The sequence below is a fragment of the Cetorhinus maximus genome, chromosome 12 (assembly GCF_964194155.1).
Source record: "Cetorhinus maximus chromosome 12, sCetMax3.hap1.1, whole genome shotgun sequence".
In the NCBI taxonomy this organism is placed as follows: domain Eukaryota; kingdom Metazoa; phylum Chordata; class Chondrichthyes; order Lamniformes; family Cetorhinidae; genus Cetorhinus; species Cetorhinus maximus.
In genome coordinates this window covers 97,993,140-98,016,150 of record NC_135890.1, presented here as the reverse complement: position 1 = coordinate 98,016,150, position 23,011 = coordinate 97,993,140, and the positions used below count along the sequence as shown (strand labels likewise).

General features: G+C 46.2%; 1 protein-coding gene across 1 annotated transcript in view; it reads right to left on the bottom strand.

The window, feature by feature from the left end:
* The window catches only part of cux2b (cut-like homeobox 2b), a 327,181-nt gene that overhangs the window by 60,828 nt on the left and 243,342 nt on the right, over positions 1-23,011 (bottom strand). The window contains exons 6-8 of the mRNA XM_078554213.1: positions 7,138-7,270; positions 4,960-5,036; positions 4,448-4,514 (exon numbers count right to left, since the gene is read on the bottom strand). Coding sequence (XP_078410339.1) covers positions 4,448-4,514; positions 4,960-5,036; positions 7,138-7,270 — 277 coding nt within the window. The remainder of the gene's footprint in view (positions 1-4,447; positions 4,515-4,959; positions 5,037-7,137; positions 7,271-23,011) is intronic.

The following is a 23,011-nucleotide window of genomic DNA, read 5'->3' as shown; positions in this document are numbered from 1 at the left end:
ATTATGCACACGAAGTATTCCAAACTCCTTCATCTACACAAGCCTGGTCTGTAGCTCCAGCTACAGTTCCATCCATCGTGGAGGCTTCATGTGATGCTATATGGTTATGTTAGTTGATGCGAAAACCTTTCTATACTTTTAATATGTTAATCCACACTGTAATACATTCTTCTAAACACAGCTCAGTTGCAATACTGAATATTAGCTCCCACTTACCGAAATAAAACAAGAGTTATAGTAACCTGTGACCTCCTTGTTAAGACAGGCATCCCAGTAGACCTTGTGCTGCGAGAATGTTACTTGCCACTTATCAGCCCAAGCCTGAATGTTGTCCAGGTCTTGCCGTATATGGACACAAACTGCTTCGGTACCTGAACAGCCGTCAATGGTGCTGAACTTTGTGCAATCATCAGCGAAAATCCTAACTTCTGACCTTATGATGGAAGGAGGGTCATTGATGAAGCAGCTGAAGATGGTTGGGCCGAGGACACTACCCTGAGGAATTCCTGCCACGATGTCCTGGGATTGAAATGATGGACCTCCAACAATCTTCATTTGTGCTAGGTATGACAGTGGAGAGTTTTCCCCCCGATTCTGGTTTTGTTAGGGCTCCTTTATGCCACACTTGGCCAAATGCTGCCTTGATGTCAATATTCAGTGTTGTGCAGTAAATTACTTGAGGTACCTGGTTAATTGCTCTCTGGAAGTCCAGGTAGATAATGTCTACTGGGCTATCCTCATCCATTAATGTGGTGACTTCAAAAAAATCTTCACATTTGTAAGATATGACCTTTTCCAGCATGTTGCTGAAACTAGGTGAGTAAAATCTTTTTAAAAATTGACCTTGGGTTATCTGGGTCACTGTCTGAGCCACATTTTATTGTCCATCTGTAGTTGTCATCAGAAGATGGTGGTTCGCCTTCTCCTTGAACCACTTTAGCTTTGAGCCTCATGAACTCTCACGGCTTCAGGTCAATGCTATGGATACCAAGCCTTCTTAGACAGCACCTTTCAAGCCCCCAACCACTACCATCTAGAAGGACAAGGGCAGCAGATACATGGGAACACCACCACCTGGAAGCTCCCCTCCAAGCCATTCACCATCCTGACTTGGAAATATATCACTGTTCCTTCACTGTCGCTGGGTCAAAACCCTGGGACCCCTCAACAGCATTTTGGATGTACCTACACCACATGGACTGCAGCGGTGCAAGAAGGCAGCTCACCACCACCTTCTCAAGGGCAATTAGGGATAGGCAATTTGGCCCATCATGTCTGCACTGGCTCTCTAAATGAGCATTATGACTTAGTGCCACTCTCCTGCTTTTCCCTGTACTCTTGCACATTGTTTCTGCTCAGATAATCATCTAATGCCATCTTGAATGCCTCGATTGAATCTGCCTCCACCACATTTCCAGGCAGTGCATTCCAGACTCTACCCACTTGCTGTGTGAAAACGTTTTTCTCACATCACATTTGCTTCCTCTACAAATCACTTTAAATCTGTGCCCTCTCGTTCTCGATCCTTTTATCAGTGGGAACAGTTTCTCCCTATCTACTCTGTCAGCCCCACGATTTTGAGCACCTCAATCAAATCTCCTCTTAGCCTTCTCCTCTCCAAGGAGAACAGTCCCAACCTCTCCAATCATCTTCGGAACTGAAGTTTCTCATCCCCGGAACCATTTTTGTAAACCTCTTCTGCACTCTCTCCAATGCGTTCATGTCCTTTATAAAGTGTGGTGCCCAGAACTGTGCACAATACTCCAGCTGAGGTCTAACTAGTATCTTATATAAGCTCAGCATAACCTCCTTGCTCTTGTACTCTATGCCCCAAGCCCAGGATATTAACTGCTCTCTCCACCTGTCCTGCCACTGTCAATGATCTATGCACATATACACCCTCTGCTCCTGCACCCCCTTAAGAATTATACCGCTTATTTTATATTGTCTCTCCATGTTCTTCCTAACAAAATGCATCACCTCACACTTCTCTGCATTGAACTTCATCTGCCATCTACCTGCCCACTCCACCAACTTACCAACTCATTGATGTCCTTTTTTAGTTCTATACTATCGTCCTCACAGTTTACAATGCTTCCAAGTTTTGTATCATCCACAAACTCTGAAATTGTCCCCTGCACACCAAGATCTATACATCAGGAAAAACAAAGGTCCCAATACCGACCCCTGGGAAACTCCACTACAAACCTTCCTCCAGCCCAAAAAATATCCATTGGCCATTACTCTCTGTTTCCTTATATTCAGGCAATTTGTATCCACATTACTACTGTCCCTACACAGGTAGAAGGCTGTACTAGCAGAAAACTTGGGTTATAGATAAGGTTGCAACATTGAAGACGTGATTCTTGTCTGTACTTTGAGTTCAGCTCCCCACCGCAAAAGTCTGGTGATGCTTCATTTTCTATTATATTCAGACAAGGAACCTTTATAAAGTTTTAGACAACCTAGCGATACTGCTAGACAAAGCTAGCATTCAAGAAAAAACAAAATCAAAGGTAGCCTATTCTGATAGTGATATTATTTGGAGCACAAAAATTCCTTTGAAGTAGGAAGATGTGACTTAGTCCCCATGTTTATGCTTTATGGCGAAATCTGAAATCCTCTGTTAAAGGATAGCCAGACTCACCATGAAAAAACATTTGCGATCACAGAAACATGTTTTCCTAGCTTTTGTAATTAAGTGGGTTCATCCCACTTCCTTTCTTTAGTCTGTGCAAACATTCTGTATCTGTCTGCCAGTGGTTATTTAAAGCAGCTGGATATCTTTGGCAGTCAGGGAGTTGCTTACAAAATGTCACAGGGAATAAAGAATTAAGCTTTCAATGCGAATTGTGGAAAAGAAATAGTGAAATAATAAGACATTGGTTGAATTAAAAAGCAGCCACAATTTTCTAATTCAACGAGCTGCTGAGGTATTTAGGGTCGTTTGCAATCTCCGCAGGGTTCTTGTAAACTTCACACTAATCCAAGCACATAATGGAGTACAAACAACCCAAAAGGACCATTCTCTCCTGATATGATGGAATGCTTAAAATCATCAAGGAACTTATTATATGGCACCAGTCATATGTAACCCTAATAATAGCAGCATTTAATAAAGAAAATCATTATGAGAGACAAGTTACCCTGGCTTCATATTTAAAAATAAACACAAAGAAAATGTTGACAAAATGCCAAGAAAAGCATTTTCACAGCACTAGAGCATGTGACTTACATTTTTTTTATATTTGTTCAAGGGATGTGAGCGTAGGTGGCAAGACCAGCATTTATTGACCAGCCCTAATTGCCCTTGTGGAGAAAAGTTATTTAATAGCTAAATACATACAGATCGTAGGAGACTATACTGGAAGATAGACCATGATCACACTAACACCCACTAAATGCAGCAGAGTCCATTTAGTCTGTCAGATATAATGGTATCAATAAGATGAAAAGCTGTGCAATTAAATACTCAGATTAAAATGGAGACCCATAATGATGCCATTACACTGCACATACATACAGGAAAATGGTCACCCTACTTCCAAACTGCATACTGTTGAGAGTGGGATCAGGCGACTTAAATCACCAGGTGTGACAGCTGATTTCTCAAAACTGCATTTTTGTTAAAGATACGGTAAAAGCACCTTCAGATTATATGAGTCAGTATTTTCTGTCCCTGGTAGTGTGAGTGGTACATCAATGTATTATGAAACTAACTAATGGCCAACATGAGTCTGAATCCCAGGCTGGAGACAGATGTACTTAATTTGGCTCAACCCATCTTGACCAGGGTGTCTGGAAAAGGATCCCTTCCCACAACTTCTGAGTATAGCCCCCGAAGGTTGAACTGAGGAGCACTATTGTTCCAACAGGCTAGATTGTCCCTTGTCCCTCACTCAGACAGTGGGTTTGTGGTGGAGGGGGCGGGGTGGAAATGGAAGTAATATGAACTGAAGGCAACAAACATACTAATAAGCAAATCCAAAGCACCAAGAAGAGCAGCCACCATCTTTGATCACATGATTATGGACCAAAATAGCACATTTGCCCCTGAAGCACTGCTTGATAAACCTCTCCCCAACTACTTTGAGAAGACTTCAGCTAACATTGTAATTTGCATTTTAATACAGTAATATGTATCGAAAGAATGTTAAAACATCAATTGAAGTGTGACAAGTATGAAGTTGCTCCTGTTTGAAGCCCCCTTTCCCCCATGAAGGTGAATTAAAACTAGGACTATATTTTTGTCCACATGAACAATCTAAAATTTCTAGAAGGATATTTATACGATAAAGAGAGGAGCCTTGTATTACTTTCAATAACCCGACATATGGTCGGTGCATGGCTGATTAAATTAATACATTTCCCCTTTGAAGCTGCAGTCATTTTACCTTGAAGTGAATGTGTTTAACAAATGCAAGATTGCAGGCTTGCGATTACTCACTTAGATGCTGCTTCTTCATCATATTTACACCTCAGGTCCAGGAGCTCTGTTTGTGTTGTCTTCAAAGCTGAGTAATAGATAATTACAGAAAAAAAGATGAGCATCAAGTCACATGGGTTTAATCTGCAATTTATGCAATTACTGTCATACAGAAAGCTGCAGAGTCGGTTCCGTCTGATTTCTCCCCGTACTTATTTAAAGGGGCGAGCTGACTTGCATGATATTTTGCCAGGTTTCTGTTACATGGCTGTGCATTGATACATGATGAGTTCAACCCTGCGTCAACGATGGCACAGAGCAGGCAGGTTTTTCAGCAACCAATTTCACAGCACCTTTCCACTCAACTGCTTAGGTAAATATTGTGCCACAGCAGGTAGCTGCACGTGGAACTCTCCGTGTTTCACCAGGGATCACAGCAACTTGCCTGCACGCAGTGGTCAGGAACTATATTTGGTGACCCCCTTTTGACGACGTCAATGACACTTACGTAACAAACGCTGAAAGTCACCTACCTGAGTGAAGGACCATAATTTTTTCTTCTGCTTCCCCAAGTCTGGCAGCCAAGGTGATCTGTGCTTCCTGTAGTTTCCTACATGTTTGAAACAAAGGACACCAGGATCCAAAATCTGGGCTGGACTTTGTGCAAAAGACATTTCAATGTAATTAACAGAAGGGCACAAATCTTCTTAAATGGAATAGGTATTTGGGAGCTATTACGGTGCACAGGCTTGTATCAGAGGTAATTTTAGGGAGGAGTTTAATGCTCTACTTGTGCCACATGGCCAATGGCCACCACCCGCATCCTCAAGGTAGTCCCAGAAATGGGAGCGGTCTTGCCCCCGACATGGGATGGCTCCAGCTAATCTTTTTTATTATAGCACAGGGGCCACATTTTCTGTCCTGAGCTGATGTGTACATTCAGACTTTCGATTCTCTCCGGCAATAAATATTTAAACACAGGTCACACCTCCCAGTGCAAAGCTAGCAAGGTATTCAAACATGTGGTCCTTTCTACTTTTACCACATGACAAGGCAGCTTCTGGTGGTGTTCTTATCCTGTGCTGATTTAAAACCATCCCACCACCTGGGCTTGGTGCTTCTTCATCTCTTATTCATGTTCTCAGTATTTGGACAGTATTGGCCCAGAACTCCCAAGCAGCGGCAACGATGAGCAGATTGCTGCTGTGCTCGAAAACTCTCTCGACTCAATGCTGCTGCAAAGTTCTTCTGGGATCCCCCGACCCCGGCTTTAACAGAATTGCACAGCGCAGCGTCCCTCAGGGAACTCGGTTGGACGGGAGCGGAGTTGGGGGAAGACAGGACATGCCGCCTTTTTACAGCATTAGCTGCCGTATGGTGAGCTTAAAGGTCCAGTCTAAGTGTTAGCGAATGGATGAGTGAACGGGTGAGCAACTGGGTAGGTGGGCTAGTAGGTAGGTGGGTAATGTGCATAGGTGGGTAAGGTAGGTAAATGGGTGAGGTGGGTAGGTGGGTGAATGAATAGTTGAGTGGTTGGCAGTGTAGTCGGGTGGGGGCAGTTGTGTAGTTACCCAGGTGTTAGATTAGGTTTGAATCTGTCTAACATTTCCCGAGTAACTGCCCAGGTATGTCTAGCGGAACTGTCCGAAGTCTCCGACTCTAGCTCAGAGTTGGAGACATCCACAGAGGGACCTGAACAGCAGGTAACTGTCCATCAGAAGTTTAAACTTCCTGGCCAATTGCCACGTAGGTCCATGTGTCAGGACATCCACAGGGTCCCGACATGCATCCTCAGTCATACATTGGGTCTCCTATGATCCAGAGACTGGAAAATTTGGTCCAATATTTATCGTTCCTATTATATCTCCTTATTTCCTCAGTTTAGCAAATACCTCTGGTGTCAAGTGAACAAATTCTGATTTGGAAGTACACACACCAGGTTCTCAGTATGCATTTCTGTCCTTATGGAGACTGCACATCTCAGGAGGAACTCAGGAAAGAAAGGACCATTGTTCTACACAGTAATTATATTGGAATAATCAAAACCTTCCAAAATAGATTGGCTAGGGGGAAGTACTTTTTGCTTCAATTTCCTTCATAGACGAGTGAGCAAAATTGCCCTATGATGCCCACAACCAGAAGTCAACTGCAGGCCTGTTACAACATGTCATTTTCATGAATCTGCAGCTGTAGAAACATTGGTTTAGCTTCAATGTAAATTAACTTCAATGAAAGGAAAACCACTTGAACTATAATCAGATTTGTTCAGTACCCTTGAAGCTTCAGTTGGTTATAAACATCAGATTTTGAATGAACAATTAGCGCGCGCACATAGACATTAATATAAAAATTCCATATTTGCATGGCGGTCGAGTGGGGCACAAGGGAAAGAGAGGGGATGTAAATAGAGACACAAAGAGAAAACAGCGCATGGGAGAGATGGGGCTAAAAGGAGGAGTGTGAAGAAACCAGCATGAGGGAGAGGGGTAAAAGAGAGAAGGGATAAAAGAGAAAAGAGGGGGGAGAGAGAGAAAGACGAAAGAGAAAGAAGGAAAAAACCAGAGGGAAGAAAGAGCAAAAGGAGAAAAAGAGAGAGGCCTCAGCTTGTGTAAGTACAGCATTAATTACTGCAGCATTGTGCATGCTGCCACTTTCAGTCTGGATTAGATTTTCCTGAAGATTTACTGGGCAATTATCTTCTTCTCATGTACCTTTCCTTTTCTGCCTCATTTTTCTGTGACAGGTTATCACTTTTAAGTGCTGTGCTGCTGTCTGTGCTGCTCTTTTGTAATTCCTCAGATGCCTTGATGCTAGCTGGAGAAGTTTCTGCTGATTGTTCTGTGGCTGTAGGAGACAAGACGGAATTGTGTTCATATCTGTACAATACAGGGACAACTTGGAATGTTTTAGTGCACACCATTATCCACAACTTACCAGCATCTGTGAGCCGCAAATTCCTTTAAAAGTTGCACATTTTAACAATGTTCATTTATAATTGTAAACGAACAAAAATAATTAATCCTTGTTCTTTCACCCAGAACATTTTTATAAAAGATCTGGCTTTAATTATTATTTTCATGTGTTGTGAATTAAAACCAATTGGCAATTATTTAAGTATATCTGAACACTTTTCTCCTTACCTTTACTGCTTGTTTTACACGACTATGTACACTTCACTAGCACAGTTTCTACATTTTTTGTTAAAGTATTGTTTTTGTAGAAAGGAAGTCACATGAAAGTAATTAAAATCTAATTAAATCTTTAACTTATTACAGTCAAAATTATACTCAATTAGTTTTCAAGGCAGGATCAATGGAAACCAGTTCAGCGGGACAAAATTGCAGGTTATGATGTTAAAATTCAAATGTTAAGACAATGGCACAGGACAAAATTCTCCCCTGTGGTGCAGGGGGCAGGGGGGGGATTAAAGGAGTGGGTATTAGTGGATGGTAGGCAGCGGAGGGAGCAGTACTGGGCAAGGCAACTTTTGGGGGATTAGGAAGAGCATTCAGTGGTCCCCTTAAGGAGTGCTGATGTGGCCACTTTACATTCAGTGAAAAATCAAAAGAGTACCGGTCTCCTAAATACATCATCGGGTCCTGATTTTAATTACACTGACGAGGCTCACATCTGTTTAGAGAAAACGGCGGGCATCTAAATTGAGGCCCACTCGAAAGACATGCCGACTTGCTGCCTGCCTGGGGCCTTCCTATTGGTAAGTTTTTAAATAGTTTTTAGTCCCGCTACCACCCAACTCTCACTGAAAAACAGGGCCCAAGTGAGCTAAAAATTCACCTCATCGGATTGAATTGTGCATTGCACGGAACAAAGAAGTTCTCGGTGCACTGTCCTGTTGTTAGGTTTTACACAACCAATGAACCAAAATATGAAAAGGTACTTCAAATTAGAAATGACAAAGAACATAATGGCCTAAAACTTGCATTGGTAACAATGACCAGCCTGTCAGTGCCTGTCATTATTACTGAAAGAATCTGACACCAACTTCCACACGTGCACAGCTCAATGCAGAAATCCTACTCCTCCACAGGACATAGTACTACAGTCTTCAACAATGGAATCAATGTAGAAATCACTGATTTGGTGTCAGTTTAATTTACCCGCTCCAAAGACTGATGAAAAAGGTGAGTAACTGAGTTTTAAACAGCATCCTGTGTCATTATTACTTATGAACAACCTCATTTGCCTTGAAATCATTTTACCAGTGTGAAGTCTCATTCCTTCAGGAGAAAATTTAAGTATTGCGGATTTTATAAAAAATAAAAACTAAGGGCTGAATTTTCAGGGTCTCCTGAAGACAGGAACTGAGGCTGGAGTGGGGTGCTGAAAATTATGGCACCAAGCGCACCCCAATTTCAAGGGGCCGAACCTGGTGCCTGCAATAATTAGCATTTCAGGGGAGGACAGGATAGGAATCCCAGTCTCCCTCCAATTGAGGTTGATTAACAGCCTAGAAGGTCGGTAAGAAATTTTAAGGAGTTAAAGTTCAGGTTTTTAAAGAGGCACATGGGTAAAACATACCTTCTGAAACAGATCAACTAGGAGGAGGCAGGTACAGCATGGGAAGCCAGTCAAAGATCTCCCAGGGCATCACCCCAGGCCCACAAAAGAGTCAGTTGGGCAAAGGGGGACTCAGCTCTTAGTAGGGTCAGCTCTTGGTGCTGTGCAGGTGGCAAGGGGAGTGAGCACACCATACCCAGGTGTTGAAAGGTCAGAATGCCCTAGATTCACAGGCAGAGTAGGGGGCAAGGATGCCAAGGGCAACTGGGTGGCCACTAGCCTAGAAAGGCAGCTCCAGCTGGCAATGGGAGCACAATTGTCAGATTTTGAGCCCAGTGGCAATGAGGAGCAGTGCCCTCAGCAGGAAGGGCAGAACTCTAGGCTTTAGGAGGGCATGGAAGAGGAAGGAAGGGCAGGAAGGCAACAGAGGCCAGATCCTGAACACAGGATATACCACCGAAGATGGCGCTACCTGGAGATAACAAGGCCCAGTGATGCAGGACTGGTTGACATGCTCAGTCAGTGGCTGTCACAGTCACTGAAGCCTTAAACTTTTTCACTCTGGCTTCCAAGGGTCAGCTTATTGGCATCTCCCAAATGGCAGTCCAATGCATCTCGCAGGTCACTGATGCTCTGCTTGCCAGAGCTGGACAGCACATTTATTTTATTAGAGACAAGCTTTTCAGGGACACAGTGCAATGGGTTTCACCTCCATCGCTGGATTCCCCCAGCTGAAGGGCATCATTGGTTGCATCCATGTGGCCACCAGTCGACCCATTGGCTGGGGCAGTGAGATCTATCAAAGGGAAGGGTTTCCACTCCCTCAATGTCTAACTAGTCTGGGACCTCAATAAGGGCTTCGTCCATGTGCTCTCACTTTCCTGGCAGTTGTCATGTCTCCATCTTCTGCAAGTCCAGACTGCCTCTGATCTTTACTTCAGTCCCTAAAGTGTGTGGATGGATATTCGGGGATAAGGGAAAGACCCCTTGAAGAGATGGCTACTGACCCTCAACAGGAGCCTCAGACAGAGGCGATACAACCAAAACCACCTGCTCAGCTGGACAATCATTAAGTCGGCCATCGGGCTTCTGAGGATGTGATTCTGGCACCAGGGCCAGTCAGGTGGTGCCCTCCAATACCCTTCTGCAAGGGTTTTGTTCATTGTGGGGGGGGGGGGCGGTCTGCTGCCCTCTCCACAAAATGTCCCTGCTGCATGATGGGGTGGCCTACACATTCCACACTCTGGTGTGAGGATCTCCCTTCACTCCCTCACGGCCTCCAGCACTCAGCATCGATGAAGCGTGGGGACCTATCCCAGGTGCCAGGCCTCCTGTTCTCCTGGAGAACCGGAAGGCGTTGGCACAAGCTGGAGATCGCTCCCTCATTGATGGCTGCAATGCGGTGTCTAAATGAGCCTCACGCTTCATCTGACCCCTCACCTCTCCGTTCCCGCTCCCAATAAGTGGGCAGGAAGCCTGTCTCCATATTAGTTAAGAGCTCATATCGCCATGGATATCTGAACTTGAATCAGTTTCCCACGAAGCCAGGTTTCTGACCCAAATTTTCCACCTTTGTGCCAAAAATTCAGCCCTAATTCTTTTTAAGGTCCGCCATTGTTTTTAAATATCTCCCTTAATTCAATGGCCTGAATTTCACGCTTGGCGTCTGCCCGAGGTTGGCGGCCTGGAAGCGGAATCCACTCCCGGGCGAGATTGTGTTTTCAACGCGATTTCACACCAGGTGACCAATTAAGGTCGGAATGGGTGGGGGGTGGGGGTAGGAGAACTGTCGGGGGCCGGGTCCAATGGCGACCCGGTGGGGGATTTCAAAGCAGCAGGGGCAGCTCCCTGAAGGCTGCCAGGGGACACAGGGGGAGCGGTTGAGTTCAAGGAAGTAAACTCTGTGGAATAACAATGTCAACTGCATCTTCTGGGCACGCCAGGGGGGGTGGGCAAGTCCAGTGGGCACTCAACCCCCCCCCACCCTGGTTCTCAGATGAGTGCCTGGGAATCCTTGTGGAGGTGGTCAGTGCCAGGTGGGGCATCTTGATACCCAGGGATGGCAAGAAGAGGCCACTGCACCTCACCAAGAAGGAATGGGCAGAGGTGGCAGCCCAGGTCAGCGGCCACGATGTTTTGCAGTGCACACGGGTGCAATGCCGTAAAAGGTTCAATGATCTGCTGCGCTCGGTAGGAGTGAGTACCGAGTTGGCATGGATCTGGGTGGAGAAGTGTTAAGGGCTGACCATCCCCCCATGGTGCTCAGGGGTGTAAGAGTCTGAGTGCCGACTGTCAATGATATCGGCGCCGGCCAAGGCGGTGAGAGCTCTGGCTGCTCGGCCTGATCGCTTTGCGGGTTGACGGCCATGACTTGGATGTGCCCTGCAAGGTGTTCCTCAGGTGGGGCTGGCCTGGCTGCAATGGTGCTGCAGGTAGAGAGTGGGCTCATCAATGCTCCTCTGTCCTTTCAAGAGAAGAGAAACCATAACACCATCGAGAGGTCAAGGACAGGTGGAGGCCCCCTAAACCTGATGATTCTGATGAGGTATGAGACGGATGCCCTGGAAATGGAGTGCCAACGCCCTGAGCTGTTCACCAGTCGTGGAGACAAAGGTAAGAGTACAGCGACCGAGAGTGTCGGAGTGTGTAAACGTTGTTGTGTTGTCTCATCTGAAATGGAAACCTCAAACCTTCAGTCCCCATTGTTCATTGAAAGACGATGGCAACATGATGCAGATCTCCATTGTCTCACCAGTCTGCCCAGCATGCACAGTGACAATGTGATGACTAATACTAATGACATCATTTTTCTCCTCTAGGACTACCATAGCAAGCGATTGCAGGACCCCGATGTGCCACGCTTGACGCCAGAGGACCAGGGCCTGACAGATGTACCTGTGTCACACTCCCACCCTGCACCAGGCACCAGCGCAGATACAAGCACCTCTGAGGTCATTAGACCATCAGCTACAATGTCAGTGCACAGTGGGGAAACACAGTGGGGAAAGCACGGCACACTCACATGAGGAGCAGGAGGACGCAGAGAGCGCCATTGGTCAGAGGACTGCTGGAGACCAGGACCATGCTGAGTTGAGGCAGATGTTGAGCCTCTGGTGTCGTCCGTCAGGTGGCAGATGCGCTGGATGTCAAGTGGGATGCGTGGGAGGATCTGGCGGAGATTCCTGAGAGTTTGCGTGCCATGGTCTCTGTCATGAAGGAGTCCATGCAAAGCATGAGTACTGCATCGACCCTGAGCACTGACAGCACTGCCTCCTCCACTGAGAAAGTGGCGACTCTCGTGGAGAGGTAGTTCCGGGGACAGAATCAGGTGTCTGGGGGTTGCGCTCGGATCTACAAGACCTCACACAGGCAATGGCCTCAGGAGGTCACTGCTAGTATGAGAGATGGTTGAGGCACCTAGTGTCTCTGCTAGGTGCCCATCCACCAATGGTGGGCGGGGAGGTCCAGGCCAAACTCACGCTGGTGGACGGGCTTCGTGCCATCTCTGTGGGTTCCTCTCAGGGCGCTCTGGATCGCGGCAGCAGTTGCTCCTTCGCCCCTCTGCCAGTGACTGTGCCATCTGATGAAGCTGCGATGACTGAGGAATGCCCAGTCATGGCACTGGACGCACCCTCACAGGCAATGGCCGCGCAGGCTCTGCCGGTCAGAGGTTGACCGCCAAGGTCATCAGGGCCAACATGACACCCAAGTCAGCAAGCGGCCTCCAATGTCGCTGCCAACAATTAGGGGGGGGGAGGGGGCATCAAGACGCAGCACTCACCAATGTTCATTTAAATCACTGTGAGCACAAGAGGGACTTTCATGGGTGATCCCCCATTCGGCCACAGGTGTGACTGTTAACACCTTATAACATTGTGTTCATTGTCTGTAAGTGACAAGAGCATATAAATTTTGCTTTTATGTTAATGGCCTGAGTAAGCTTCACTTGTTTTGTAGGTGCAGGGCACGCCAGTATCTCATGCTGGACATGAGCGACTCTAAACTTTATTGCACAGCTAGAGTGGACTTTGGGTTCAATGGAACGGGTCATTCCAAACAAACATTCGGTAAGGAAGCGGCACCCCTGGCATGAGGTGGAAGCAGAGCCTTGGCAGCCAAGCTGAAGATGCATTGAATCAAGGCCTCCCTGGTGACCCTGCCTCCCTGAAGGTTCCAGAGGTCTGCCTGCATGTCCTCACCGTGTTCCTCTCCGGGCTCCTCTTCTGATCCACCACTGGAGACATCCTCTGTGCCCTGTGGAGTTGCTTCGAAATCCTCATCATTCAGTGTATCCCCCCTTGCCAGAGTCAGATTGTGGAGAGCGCAGCATGCAACCACACGCTCTGGAGAATATTGCAGTGCTCCCCCGAATGGTCCAGGCATCTGAATCTCATCTTCAGCAGACGAATCGTCCTCTCTATCACCACCCTTGTGGAGGCATGACTCCTATTATACCTCTGCTCTGCTTCTGTTCTTGGGTGCCGGAGAGGCACCATAAGCTACCTTTGTAAATGGATAGACCTCGTCAACCAGCAGCCATCCATCCAGTCGAGCTGGAGTATGAACAGCCTCGGCACCTGGGAGTGTCAGAGAATGCATGCGTCATCGGAGCTGCCTGGGTACCTTGCACAGACTTGTAGAATCTGCATCCTGTGGTCACACACTATCTGCACGTTCATGGAGTGGAAGCCCTTCCTGTTGACGAAGGCACCCGGCTGACCCACTGGCGCCTTGATGGCCACGTGTGTGCAGTCTATTGCACCCTGGATGCGGGGGAAGCCAGCAATTGCTGCAAAGCCTCTGGCTCGCTCAGCCTGGCTGGCCTCATCTGTCCGATAATAAATAAATGTCAGTACCTGCCTGAACAGAGCATCAGTCACCAGCTTGACACAACTGTGGACAGCTGATTGGGACACTCCACACAGATCCCCAACTGAGCCCTGGAAAGAACCAGAGGCATGGAAGTTGAGGGCCACTGTGACCTTCAGAGCCACTGGCAAGGGGTGTCCACCCACACAGTTGTAGGTGATCTCCAGCCCAATCATCTGGCAAATGGAGGTCACAGTCTCCCTGGAGGGGCGAAACCTCCTTTGGCATTGCACCCCGGGCATGTTGAGGTAGCTGCATCGCTGCCTGTAAACCCTGGCAGCAGGATAGTGGTGTCTTTTGCCACCCCTTCCGCCTTGGACTCCCTGCTGGCCCTGAGCTCCTTGTACCTGTGCCTCTCCTCCCACAGGTATCTCCCTGAGATGCTGCCTGAGGCCACCTGGCCTCCTCTCCCTTCTGCCCCTCTCTTCCTCCTCAGAGGAGATCCTCCAGTGGAGTAGACAATCCCCATTACCAGAGGAACAGAAGGCTGTCTGGTGACTGGAAGGGTCCACACGGTATAAATCCTCCAGGGGCCTTGGAGACACCAATGAGTCCTGAAATGAAGGATCACAATGCAAAGACTGAAGCTAAAAACAGAGATAAAGCTGTCAAGTTGCACTAAAGTAACGAGCAGCAAATTCTCTCCTAAACTCCTCACTACTCACAATGGCAATGCTCCAGACCCATTTTATCCTGCCCTTGGATGACATTTTGATAGAAACCTGCCCGTTTTACCCGTACGACGAGCACGAAATCACGTGTGCAACGTAAGATTTTGGTCAATAGGCTTTTTAATGGCCTTAATTGGCCCTTTAAGTGTTGGCGGGTGGGGCTCCGGCTCCTGTGTGCGCCCTCTGACCTCAATGATGCACGCGTGTGCGATGAGGTTGGGACGCAGGCCTGAGGTAATTTCACACAATTTTATGTGCGTTCAGGTCGGGCAGGCGCCCGACAAATCGGAACGTAAAATTCAGGCCCATGAGTGATGTCCTGGTCTTTGCTCTGCTTCCTGTACAATGATTGAAATGTAATTTACATTTTCTGCTTTCTACTTCCTGTTTTGCATGTCTGTGAGAATCCTTCAGTCTCATTGGCCGAGCAGCCTGCCTGTTGCTGGATGTTAAAGGTCCCCCTTGGAAGGCGCCAAATTCAAACTCACGCCAGAATAGAGGAAGTTGGCACTTTAGGATGCGCTAAAACTTACAGGATAAACAGAGAGCCATTCCTTTGCTGCTGACTGCAAAATCCACGCCAAGAGCAGCAAGTGTGGAATCTGAGTGGGCCATGTGTTTGCACACTGACCTTTCATCTCTATGACTTGCTGTTAACTACCAGGAAACCTGACAGAGTGAAATGAAATGTAGTCTCCCAGTGACTTCCAAGGGTGCCGCAGGTGAACTGGTTTTGGCTACTGTCCCCAAAGTTCCTAGTGAGCTAGTAAGCAAGGTTTTACCACGTTAAAGATGCTATATAAATACAAGTTCTTGACGCTGTTCTTCGTCCTCTTTTAATTCAGCACTAAATTTACAATCTCAGTGGAGCTCCAAAATTGGTTGCTGGAAAAAGAAAATGGGGACGATTTTTAGCCCCCAAAAGAGGGCAGGCATGGAGGCAGGACAATGGTTGGCTCACCATTTTCTGGGAGGCGGGATGGGGGTGGAGTGGCAGGGGCTACCTGCCTGTAAAGAGCGGGCAGGCCATTCAACTAATTAATGGCCTATAAAGGCCTATTATTGGAGGCCAGCTGGAATCTTCCACCCAGCAGGTGTCGGGGAACAGGACAGCAGCCTGGAGACGGCCTCATGGTAACAGACCAGGGCCAACGCCCCCCCCCAGGCAGCCTTAAGAGGCTCTCCCTGCATTGCCGCCTGGCTGTCACAGCTTTTATTTTGCATTTTAGATTTTAAAAAGTTGGAGAGATGGCGCCTCTGTCTTCGGGCCTTCAGCTAAGGGCCCTCCAGCTTCACAAGCCCGCCTGCCATCCTTATTGGATGACAAGCCCATCCTCTGGCCATTAATTGGCTAATTCGGATAAAATCACGGATGAGTTGACTGTTCCCCACATAGTGCGGGCTTCTGACCCCCATTTGAGCTTGATGACAGGGTTCAGAGACCGATGAGAAAAATCCTGCCCAAGGTGGCAGAGTGGAATCAGGAATTTTGTGGCCAGTGGGTAATGTGTGAGACTAGCGCATAAATGAAAGAATAAATGAAATAAATGAGAGAGTTGAGGCACACTGCAAAGCAAAGAGGCAGTGCTTTACGCTGCACTGGAAGTATTTTTGCTGAGATGTGGAAGTGTGTTCTGATAATCAGCACGCTGACACAACACCAGGCTAAATATGGAAAGTGCACAGAAACTCCAACAAGGAAAGACAGATGGCAGCAGAGGGAATCAGACAGTCCCCAGAGTGAAAATAAATAGTGGCAAAGTTTCCTTCAAACTTTGGGGGAACGTTACTGTAGAGCTCTCTGCTCACCACATTCTTTCTTCCCACAAAAAAAAAAATTAATCATTATGAAACGAGACCAACACCGCACTACAGAATTGGAAATCTCAAAACAAAGATTACCAAGTGACGTTGCTTTATTTGATCATCTCATCCTGGTCTAATTATCTGATGGGGCCGATTTAAGTTAGTGTGCTCTGTTAGTTGCCTTTGAGTGACTCCCACTGGAACCAAGTGGTCAGGTTTAATGGAGATTGGCGATTGATTTAATGGAGAGTGTGAGAGGTGGACCCCGGGACAGGCAGTCAGCAGCAGAGGAAAGCAGAAGAGCTATAAAAACAGCGTGAGAAGCGACGAGAGTTTGGGAGCAGGGGTGACTGAGGGAGTTGGGTGAGGAGGGAGAAGGTACTCCTTTCCCCTTTTCTACCTTTCCTCAGAAAGAAGAGAGGCAGCCTAGGTCAGTAGGAACTGGTGAGTAAATTAGAAACTGTAATATTTTTAAACAAGTTCCTATACTTGGATTTAACTGAGAAGCGCCAGGAATAAGGGAAATTTAGGGCCAATATAATAAAGTTATGTAAATAATCCAAAGTAGAATAAAGTTAACGTAAGGGAAGTAGAGTTAAGACATGGCAGGGCAGCTCAGTCAAGTGGAATGCGCATCCTGTAATATGTGTGAAGTCACGGATGCTACTGGTGTCCTAGATGACCACATGTGCAGGAAGTGCTGTCAGCTGCAGAAACTTGAGCTCTGGGTTTCAGAGCTGGAGCGGCGGCTGGAGTCACTGAGGAGCATTCGCAAGGCTGAGAGCTACGTGGATAACACGTTCAGAGAGGTCGGGGGCGGGGGAGTCACACCTCAGCTTAAGGGCCTGGAGACAGAGAGGGAATAGGTGACCACCAGGCAGTCCAAGAGGACTAGGCAGGTAGTGCAGGAGTCTCCTGGGGTTTTCCGTTTTGGAAGTTGGTGAGGGTGTTGGTTCCTCAGAGGAGTGCAGTCAGAACCAGGTTTGTGGTACCACGGGCGGCTCAGCTGTACAGGAGGAGAGGAAGAAGAAAGGAAGAGCAATAATGGTAAGGGATACATTGGTTAGGGGAGCAGACAGGTGTTTCTGTGGCCGTAGATGTGACTCCAGGATGGTATTTTGCCTCTCTGGTGCCAGGGTCAAGGTTGTCACAGAGCGGCTGCAGGGCATTCTTCTGGGGGAAGATGATCAGTCAGAGGTTGTAGTCCATATTGGTACCAATGACTTAGGCAGGAAGGGGGATGTGGTCCTGCAATCAGATTTTGGGGAGCTAGGTAGAAAATTAGCAAGCAGGACCTCATATGTAGCAATCTCCAGATTGCTCCCAGTGCCACGTGCCAGTGAGTACAGAAATAGGAGGATAAGGCAGATGAATGCGTGGCTGAAATGATGATGCAGGAGGGGGGGCTTTAGATTCCTGGGACACTGGGACTGCCTCGGGAGGAGATGACACCTGAACAGAGCTGGGACTGAGTTCCTTGCGGGGTGTTTTGCTGGTGGTGTTGGGAGGGCTTTAACCTAACTCAGCAGGGGTGTGAGAACCAAGAGCAAATATTAGAGAGGAATACCAGGGTGCAAAAAATACTGGGAGGGACAGATAGCACTAGTATAGAGAATAGTAAGTTAATAGGTAAAGCCGTGGTGAGGGAGAAAGTAACAAAATCTAAATCAATGTTACTGTGTATATATGCGAATGCACGGAGCATAGTAAATAAGATTGGGGAGTTACAGGCGCAGATTGTCATGATGTCATATGACGTTGTGGCGATTACAGAGACCTGGCTCAAGGAAGGGCAGGACTGGGTGTTAAATATTCCTGGGAAGATAGGAAAGGAGGAGAGGTGGTGGTATTGGTTAAGGAGAGCATTGCAGTGCTGGAGAAAGAGGATGTCCCAGAGGGTTCAAGGACAGAATCAATTTGGCTAAAGCTAAGGAACAAAAAGGATGCAATTACATTGCTAGGTAATCTATAAACTGCCAAATAGGGAGAAGGACTAAGAAGAACAAATCTGCAGGGAAATTACAGAGAGATGCAAGCATTATAGAGTAGTTATAATGGGGGACTTCAATTACCCCAATGTTGACTGGGACAGTGGTAGTGTAAAGGGTGGAGAGGGGCAAAAGTTCCTAGATTGTGTTCAGGAAAAATTTCTACAGAATATGTGTCCGATCCAACAAGATGCACTGTTGGACCTGGTTCTTGGAAATGAGGTGGTCGAGTAGATCAAGTGTCAGTGGGGGAACATTTAGGAGACAGTGATCATTGTATTGAACATTTTACGGTGATGATAGAAAAGGACGATAGAAAATCCAGAGTAAAAATAATTAACCCGACGAGAGCTAACTTCAATGGGGCAAGAACAGAGCTGGGCCAGATAGACTGGAACGAAAGATTAGCAGGAAAAACTGTAGCTGAACAATGGGCTACTTTCAAAAAAGAATTGGTTCGGGCACAGTCCAGGTATATTCCATTGAAAGGGAAAGGTAGGACAAACAAATCCAGAGTTCCCTGGATGAAAAAGGAGATAAGGGTGGTAAAAGGAGGAGTAGGGCCGATTAGGGACCTAAAAAGGAATTTACACATGGACAAAGGGGCCATGGCTGAGGTATTAAATGAATACTTTGCATCCGTCTTTACTAAGGAGGTAGATGCTACCCAGGCCATTGTGACAGGCGAGGAAACTCTGTCACTAGAAGGGTTCAAAATTGATAAGGAGGAAGTGTTGACTAGACTGTCGGTACTTAAAGTTGACAAGGCACCGGGACTGGATGAGATGCACCCAAGGATATTGAAGGAAGTGAGAGTAGAAATTGCAGGGGCACTGGCCATAATTATTCAGCCTTCCCTAGACTCAGGGGTGGTGCCAGAGGACTGGAGAATTGCAAACATTATGCCCTTGTTCAAAAAAGGCTGTAAGGATAAGCCCAGCAATTACAGACCGATCGGTTTAACTTCAGTGGTGGGCAGGATTCTAGAAACAATTATTCGGGATAGAATTAGTAGTCACATGAAAAAATATGGGTTTGTAAGGAAGAGCCAGCATGGATTTCTAAAGGGGAAATCATGTTTAACTAACCTGCTGGAGTTTTTTTGAAGAGGTAACAGGAAAGGTCAATGAGGGTAATGCTGTTGATGTGGTGTACACGGACTTTGAAAAGGCATTTGACACAGTGCCACACAACAGACTTGTGAGAAAAGTTATTGCTCATAGAATAAAAAGGACAGTAGCAACGTGGATACAAAATTGGCTGAAAAATAGAAAGCAGGGAGTAATGGTCAATGGATGTTTCCAGGCTGGAGGAAGGTTTGTAGTGGAGTTCCCCAGGGAATCGGTATTGGGACCTTTGCTTTTCCTGATATGTACTGATGATCTAGATCTTGGTGTGCAGGAGATAATTTCAAGGTTTGTGGATGATACAAAGCCTGGGGGTGTTGTAAACTGCGAGGAAGACAGTGTAGAACTTAAAAGGACATGGACAAGTTGGTGGAGTGGGCAGATAGGCAGCAGATGAAGTTCAATGTGGAGAATGTGAGGTGATGCATTTTGGTAGGAAGAACATGGACAGACAATATAAAATAAGGGGTGGAATTTTGAAGGGGGTGCAGGAGCAGAAAGGTTTAGGTGTATACATAGATCATTGAAGGTGGCAGGACAGGTGGAGAGAGCAGTTAATAAAGCAAAGAGTATCCTGGGCTTTATTAGTGGGGGCATAGAGTACAAGAGCAAGGAGGTTATGCTGAATTTATATAAGACACTTGTTAGACCTCAGCTGGAGTATTGTGTACAGTTCTGGGCACCATATTAAATGAAGGATGTGAACACATTGGAGAAAGTGCAGAAGAGGTTTACAAAAATGGTTCCAGGGATGAGAAACTTCAGCTATGAGGATAGATTAGAGAAGTTGGGACTGTTCTCCTTGGAGAGAAGAAGGCTGAAAGGAGATTTGATTGAGATGTTCAAAATCATGAGGGGGCTGGACAGAGTAGACAGGGAGAAGCTGTTCCCGCTCGTAAAAGGATCGAGAACGAGAGGGCACAGATTTAAAGTGATTTGCAAAAGAAGCTAATGTGACGTGAGAAAAAAACTTTTTCACACAACGAGCGGTTCGGGTCTGGAATGCACAGCCTGGAAGTGTGGTGGAGGCAGGTTCAATTGAGGCATTCAAGAGGGCATTGGATGATTATTTGAATAGAAACAATATGCAGGGGTACAGGGAAAAGGCAGGGCAATGGCATTAGGTCATAATGCTCATTGGAGAGCCGGTGCAGAAACGATGGGCCGAATGGCCTCCTTCTGTGCTGTTAAAATTCTTTGATTCTGTGATAAATATAAATGTTGCATGAGGATCTTTATTTGTGACTATATCAAATTGCAGCTGCAACAGAGCTATTCAGTGGAAAAGTTGCCCAAAAACGTTAAACCAGATGGTAACATTTCATTTTAAAAGCATGCTTTAAAGTACTAAATACTTAGCACTGCTGTAATCATGTAATGTCCAACCCATACAAAGAAACAGCTGCTTGGTAATACCATAACAACATTGCTATTTATTTAGATTTTAATACAGCTGTAAAACAACTAATTAGGTTCTAAGTATTAGCTAAGATTGTGCAATGCAGTATTAATTTGTAATAATTACTGACGATGAATAAAAATGTGTTACCATCTCATTTGGTGATTAGGTTTTCAGCTTTTATCCTGAACCTCATGTAGTTCTTTTAAGAATAATCCAAATAATGAAAGTCAAGAGCTGAATAAACTCTCTGTACTTCCTGTGTTATCAAACTTCCATCATTCTAGAACTGACCTATTGTTTGTACAAAACTAATTACAATATGCTAAAAGATTTTAATTCCAATTAAAACGTTTTGATTTCTCATTAAATTTATGTTAATCACTCATGGAAATTAGATCCATGGATTTAACAGTTCTAATGCCAGAAAACAATCTTTAATTGACTTGTGCTGTGAATGGGGTGGATTAGTATGCCTGAGATCTTCAGGTCAAAACTCACCATGACCAGTTGTGAAACTGAATTTAATAAATCAGGTAATGTGTAGACCAGCATGAAAGTTATCACACTGCTGTAAATGCCCAGCTGGTTCAGTAATGTCCTTCAGGGGAGGGAGTCTGCCAATCCTATCCTGTCGAGATTACATATGACTACAGCCTCGCACAACGTGACTGAGCCTTAATGGCCTTGGAAGTGGCCTAGCAATTCAGTTATAAAGAATACTACAAAATCTAAAAATAACAAAAAAAAAATCTGACGCATCTATCCTGTACTGCCCAGTCATTGTGTCAAGACAAGGCTTAGGCAATCTCAGCACAGATGACCCTACAAGAGTTTCTTCATCAATCTCCAATTGCTGATCTAGTCTGTGAGGCAGTGCTCCCAGTTTGGAGACTGGAGTCCAGTTTGGGAGAACTGCCCCACAGGCCAGGTAATGGATTAAACACAGAGAAATTCTACACCGTCATATTTTTTCAGGCAAAATCCCAGATTCCTCCATCACCATCCCAGGATATGTCCTGTCACACCAGCAGGTTGGATCTATCAGATAGGGGCCATAACCGGGTATAATCAGATACAATCAGCCTTGAGTTTTTTTCATCCATTCATGGGATGTGGGCTTTGCTGGCTGGGGCAGCATTTATTGCCCATCTCTAATTGCCCTTGAGAAGGTGGTGGTGAGCTGCCTTCTTGAACCGCTGCAGTCCATGTGGTGTGGGTCCTCCCTAACAGCTCTGTGGATGAGTTCCAGGATTTTGACCCAGCAACAGAAGGAAACGCGATATATTTCCAAGTCAGGGTGGTGAGTGGCTTGGAGGGGAACTTCCAGGTGGTGGTGTTCCCATGTATCTGCTGCCCTTGTCCTTCTAGATGGTAGTGGTTGGGGGTTTGGAAGGTGCTGTCTAAGAAGGCTTGGTATCCATAGCATTGACCTGAAGCCGTGAGAGTTCATGAGGCTCAAAGCTTAAAGTGGTTCAAGGAGAAGGTGAACCACCATCTTCAGAGGACAACTACAGATGGACAATAAAATGTGGCTGAGTCAGTGACCCAGATAACCCAAGGTCAATTTTTTAAAAGATTTTACTCACCTAGTTTCAGCAACATGCTGGAAAAGGCCATATCTTACAAATTTGAAGATGTTTTTGAAGACACCACATTAATGGATGAGGATAGCCCAGTAGACATTATCTACCTGGACTTCCACAGAGCAATTAATCAGGTACCTCACGTAATTTACTGCACAACACTGAATATTGACATCAAGGCAGCATTTGACGGAGTGTGGCATAAAGGAGTCCCAGCAAAACTGAAGTCAATGGGAATCAGGGGGCAAACTCTCCACTGGTTGGAGCCATACCTAGCACAAATGAAGATGGTTGTGTTTGTTGGAGGTCCATCATTTCAATCCCAGGACATTGCTGCAGGAATTCCTCAGGGCAGTGTCCTAGGCCCAACCATCTTCAACTGCTTCATCAATGACTTTCCTTCCATCATAAGGTCAGAAGTTGGGATGTTCACTGATGATTGCCCAATGTTCGGCACCATTAACAGCTCCTCAGGCACCAAAGCAGTCTGTGTGCATATACGGCAAGACCTGGACAACATTCAGGCTTGGGCTGATATGTGGCAAGTAACATTTGTGCCACACAAGTGTCAGGCAATGACAATCGCCAACAAGAGAGAATCTGACCATCTCCCCTTGACAT